Source organism: Oreochromis niloticus, linkage group LG11 (genome assembly GCF_001858045.2).
Source record: "Oreochromis niloticus isolate F11D_XX linkage group LG11, O_niloticus_UMD_NMBU, whole genome shotgun sequence".
NCBI classification, from domain to species: domain Eukaryota; kingdom Metazoa; phylum Chordata; class Actinopteri; order Cichliformes; family Cichlidae; genus Oreochromis; species Oreochromis niloticus.
Window position 1 is genome coordinate 30,270,327 of NC_031976.2, and position 5,127 is coordinate 30,275,453.

At 39.7% G+C, this 5,127-nt stretch overlaps 1 protein-coding gene across 3 annotated transcripts; it reads left to right on the forward strand.

Moving 5' to 3' along the window:
- Window positions 1-281: 281 nt before the first annotated feature.
- LOC109204259 (serine/threonine-protein kinase pim-2-like) lies at window positions 282-4,422 on the forward strand. 3 transcript variants are annotated; one of them, XM_019365033.2, is made up of 9 exons: window positions 282-1,780; window positions 2,166-2,402; window positions 2,528-2,652; window positions 2,776-2,870; window positions 3,009-3,056; window positions 3,141-3,359; window positions 3,449-3,629; window positions 3,716-3,886; window positions 3,976-4,422. In XM_019365033.2, exons 6-9 carry the CDS (start codon window positions 3,180-3,182, stop codon window positions 4,065-4,067), a joined length of 624 nt encoding a protein of 207 aa, XP_019220578.1. In that variant the 5' UTR covers window positions 282-1,780; window positions 2,166-2,402; window positions 2,528-2,652; window positions 2,776-2,870; window positions 3,009-3,056; window positions 3,141-3,179; the 3' UTR covers window positions 4,068-4,422. The 3 variants fall into 3 exon arrangements, with proteins under 3 accessions (XP_019220578.1, XP_019220581.1, XP_019220579.1); XM_019365034.2 differs by lacking the exon at window positions 282-1,780 and having other exon boundaries at window positions 1,798-2,402; XM_019365036.2 differs by lacking the exons at window positions 3,141-3,359; window positions 3,449-3,629; window positions 3,716-3,886; window positions 3,976-4,422 and having other exon boundaries at window positions 3,009-3,062.
- The last annotated feature ends 705 nt before the right edge of the window (window positions 4,423-5,127 follow it).

The following is a 5,127-nucleotide window of genomic DNA, read 5'->3' on the forward strand; positions in this document are numbered from 1 at the left end:
TCCTTAAAGCATGGAGAGAGGCTGAAACCAATCTCTAGTGAGCCCGGTTAAGGAAAGAGATGAGTTGGTGCCTGAGATGCCAAATTCCAACATCCTCATTCCCGCCATTGAGATAACACTCTCACACAGGCCCAGAGAGCAGATGTTGCTGCATTGCAGATGTGTTATACCCCCTGCCCAGCCGAATGACTCTCAAAAAGAAAATTTTGCAGAAAATCAATGTGATCGCTTGGATCACTGGAATTATCATCTCGATATCTCTTGTCCTTCTTTCATTTCAGACATCTTGAAAACAAGTTTTAACAAAGTCCTGGAGAAGTGCCCAATGCTGGAGGACCTCCTGCTTTACCCCTGGCTCAGATAAACTCCTCTCTGACACAAACACACACGCATACTGAATTCACATCTTGCCATACAAATGTGATACAGTAACCAACTTTCTTTCTTTCAGAAAAAAAGAAAATTGGGAGATTCAAAATTTTCCTCACAGTAATGTTTGCATCAGTCTATCAGATGAATCCCCTCCAAGTCCAATATTTACATCAGTTACAGTGATAATGCTTGGTGTCTACTTTCAGCCACCGCAGTAGAATGCCAGGAATGAATCTCATTGAAATTGTAGTTGCATTTGCTGTTTAATTTAATTGTCATGGATGATACACAGACAACCCAACAGCAAACAGAGGAAAACAATGGGCTTAAATACACAGAGGGATAAATGAGGGAATAAGACACAGGATGAGAGCACAGCTGCGAGAAATCACAAACAACAAGACCATGGGGAAGGAAAACTGAAAACACTAACATAGTCTAAGGAGCTTAGAAAGAAAACGTCTGGACTTCTTTAAGTTGCTTGAAGACGTTCAAGCAAAGTTTAAGTTCTTTTCATCCGAGAAGGTGAAACATCTTCAAGCAACTTCAAGTCCAGACGCTTTCTTTCCAAACTCCTTAGACTACGATGACCTAGATGACTGAGAACCTTCACAGACATGAAAACACTAACATAGCACACAAGACTATCAAAGTAAAACAGCAAACAAGAGACTTTTACAAAGACACAGAGTTGACACAGAGACATGACTGACTGGGGAGAAATTGGGGAACATGGAAAGAAGAATGACTAGACATGACACGTGGGACACAGGGGCAAGGCAAAGTAACAGAAACCTAAAGCCTAAGAATATAACACAAGAAGAAAACAATAAAGAGAACCAAAAACATACATAAGAATAATCAATGAATATAAATGAACAAACACAAAACACTGGGTCACAGACTCAGTACCATGACAGTTAAATGTACAATAATAAATACTTCAAATCAGATGACAATGTAGCTGACACTGTGTTTATTAGTGTGTGGTCAACCACAAATCTTCATACTGTCATCCATACATGAGGTCTTTATACAAACGATGAAAGATAATGAAAGAAACTGTTGAATTGATATGAAATGATTGAATTATATGAAATATTATGGCTTTGTCTGCCAGAGTGTTTTTCTGTAAACTACTTTGAACTACTGGCAGTCAGTGAAGTCACTGAAAGGCAAGATTCTATGTTGTGTTGCCGTAGTTTCCAGAGTTTACTTATAAAGCTCACTTACAGAATTCAGTTAGAAAAGTCAAGCATTTGAAGGGCGCACATTCGAAGGAATATTAACTCAATATTAACTCATTACGGTTTACATTTTCGAGTTTAAAAGTTCTCCGAAATTACAATGAAAAAGGAAACAAGAAAAATTACCACTCCAGCCGATAAGAAAGATTCAGGAGATCAAGGTAAGTAAAATAATAAAATAAAATCCTGGTAAAATCCGAATCCTAGAAATGTTGACACTGTGTGAATCATTTTTAGAGCAATTGAATCATATGTTTGATTGAAAATAGCTTTAATACAAGATGTCTAATCAAAGAAAGGTTACCGGTCTTTTGGTAAAATAATGTAATAAGTTTATTCTTGGACTCAACAGTAAAAACAGACCAACAAGTGTCATCAAGATCTAAGACTTAGTAAACCTAGTATCAATTCGCACTGGTCAGTTTTTTTATCCCAAGAATAAACTTGTGATAATTTAAGCAAAAGCAATTTCAAATTCTTTGCCAAACTGCTTCCAGTCCTGATGTCGGGGACTCTTTTTCACCACTGTGTTGTTGTCGTTTATAGATTGTAAGAGCAGGACTGCTAAAAGAAAGGCCAGTCCTGAAAAGAAGACCCCAATAAAAAGGAGGAGGGTCGCTGAGCAGGCTGGTCCTTCCACCAGCTCAGATGTGGTCAAAGGAGTGAAGCGCAAGGTTGTGCAAGATGAAGAGGGCACAACAAAGAAAGCAAAGAAGGCTAAACTTCTCCACCATATGAGCGGTGACAAGGAGCAAGCATCCTCCTTGTTGGACTCTGGTAAAGGTAGGCTAATTAGTTGAATAAGGGGGTAGATTAAGTGTGGTTGCCAGGTTTAAGATATTAGTGTTTAGTGTTTGTGTCTATCATCCAGTGAGCTGATGTGCTTTTGGTGTTTTCCACATCTCCAGACTTGAATAACAAACAGGTGTGCGCAAAAAATGGCAAAAGAAAGGCCGCGGGAGACAACAGAGAGTCACCCAAGAAAAAAAAAGGAATGTGGACCAGGACAAAAAATCAGTGGCAGACCAAAAACGTAAGTAGCAAGCAGCTTGAGTTTTATATTCAGGGGAAGGGCAAAAGGAACATTTAGGCTACAGAGGAGAGTAATTTGTGTCACAGCTGTAATAAAACAAGATTTGTTGTTTTGTCTGTTCAGGTGAATTCCAAGCCAGATATGCGGAGGAGCACCAGCTCGGAGAAGGAGGCTGTGGAGCAGTGTTTGCTGGCTACCGGATAGAAGATCGTTTTCCAGTAAGTGTTCAGATGATGGTAGTAAGACAGGCAGTAACGCAGATAATGGATAATATCGTAAACTGAGACGTCTGCTGTGTTTCCACCTTTCATTATGTCATACTGAGGAAATGCTCACCAATGCTCTGTGTCTTCTAGGTTGCCATCAAACACATTCCCAAAAATAAAGTCTACTGCAAAGTGGCGGTAAGCGTCCAACACTTGAATCAGTTTTACATTACTGGATTGAATGCGGCGTTCCTCATCATCCACTTTGTTGTAATATTTCAGGATGAAAGCGGGAAGAAGCTCTCGGTGGAAGTGGCCATTATGGTTAAACTTGCAAGTGAAGCAGAAGGGTCAGTGGGAATATCTGCACCTGTGTCCTTGCTGGAGTGGTTCGACCTTGGCAAAGAGCTGATCCTGGTGCTGGAGAGACCTGTCCCCGCTGTGGACCTGCAAAAATACAAAGCAGAAAATGGAAGAACTTTAACAGAGGACAAGGCCAAGGTAGGTTGACTGGAAGAACCTTAGACTGTACAGCATTCAATCAAGGCAGAAAAGCATGAACTCATTATTGTGTTTTTCATCTTTTCCAGGTCATTCTGAAGCAACTAGTTGATGCTGTAAAGGAACTTGAGGATAAACACATCTTTCATCGGGACATCAAGGGACAAAACATTCTGATTGAGACCGGCTCAGATGTGCCTCGTGTTCGCATCATTGACTTTGGACTGAGCTGCTTTGTTAAACAGCGATCTCTGTATCGCATCTTCTATGGTAACATATTCTGCTCCTGCTTTTCACAGATGGAACAATTTGTGTCTTTTGTTTTAGAAGAAATTGCAATTGTGTCTGTTTGTTAGGCACTCCTCTTCACATCCCTCCCGAGTGGTACATTAGGAGCTGCTACAGGTGTGGACCCACCACGGTGTGGCAAATGGGAGTGGTGTTGTATGAAGCGCTTCATGCACGATACTTTAGTACCGCGAGGTTCCTCACAAAGAAACTGAGCATCAAAAAGCGTCTGTCCACAGGTAAGAAAACTTCACACTTCCAGATTCACTGATGCCTTGGATCACTAGAACTATCATCTTCATCTTTTTCATCTTTTCTTTCTTTCAAGAATGCCGCAATTTCTTGGACGCATGTTTAGCTATAGTCCCGGAGAAGCGCCCAACACTGGAGGAGCTCCAGCTTCACCCCTGGCTAAGATAACACACACAAACACACAATTCACACCTTATCATATAAGTATGATACATTGTAGTAACTTTCTTTCTTTTTTCTGTTGGACAGGAATAGATAGAATGGGTCAATCTTAAAAAATAAATAAATAAATAAAAATTTAGCTTTTTTGGAGTTCCTGTAACCCCCCCAGCCATCCCAGGAAAGGGGATCTCTCTTTGAATGGGCTTTCCCGAGGTTTCTTCCCATCGATCTGGCCCCCTGGGGAGTTTTTCCTCGTCTTCATAGAGAGCTTGGGCTGGGTCAGGAGCTCCATCAAAACTGTCTTTATTTGATGACTTTAAAATAAAGATGTGTTTTACTTAAATAAAACTTGTTTAATTCATCTTTGCTGAGGATTCTCCTTCATTACTATTTTGTTTTGTTTTTTTGTTTTGTTTTGTTTTTTTTACCCATGGTGCATTTTGACAAATAAGAAAACTGAATCAGGTTAAAGTGTGCACAAAGACAGTCACACTGCAAATGATCTGAAGACTTGCATCTGTTGCTCTAACCCCCAACTAGTTTAGACAGATTTCCTGGTTCTACCAGAGGTTTTTTCCTTCAAGAAGGGAGTTTTTCCTTCCCACTGTTGCTGAGTGTTTGCTCATAGTGGGTTGTAAAAGCATAAAAGTTAATAAGAGGCATTCATAGCAGAGTTATCACAGCGGGAACTATATAGCTTAAATGTACAATTTCTACTGGACGAATTATAACTTCATTATGTATAAAAGCTCCTGTGGATAATTACTCCTATTTGTAACTTTACACAAGAGAAAGTTTGCTGTCACACTATTTATAACAGGTTGGATTTTGTCCTCTGAGTTGAGCCTTTGGTTGCAGTTTATTGAAGAATTTCCTCTAAAGTAGCTGTTGATAAAGATTTCAAGTCCTGTTTATATACAGAAATATGCTTTAGTTCATGTTTTTTTACATGTCTGCCTCAGTGGATCAGTAGAAGATCTGACACAGGAAACTAGATGATGAAAAAAGGGTACGAATACACATATATATCTATATAGATACAGATATATCTACACACACACAGGTT

What these genes read in the sequence shown, in the direction of transcription:
- LOC109204259 (XM_019365033.2), top strand. Translation starts at nt 3,180, where the DNA reads ATGGTTAAACTTGCAAGTGAAGCAGAAGGGTCAGTGGGAATATCTGCA. An exon ending in TCTGTATCGCATCTTCTATG is followed by an intron (nt 3,630 to 3,715) that starts GTAACATATTCT and finishes TCTGTTTGTTAG; the next exon opens with GCACTCCTCTTCACATCCCT. An exon ending in CAAAAAGCGTCTGTCCACAG is followed by an intron (nt 3,887 to 3,975) that starts GTAAGAAAACTT and finishes CTTTCTTTCAAG; the next exon opens with AATGCCGCAATTTCTTGGAC.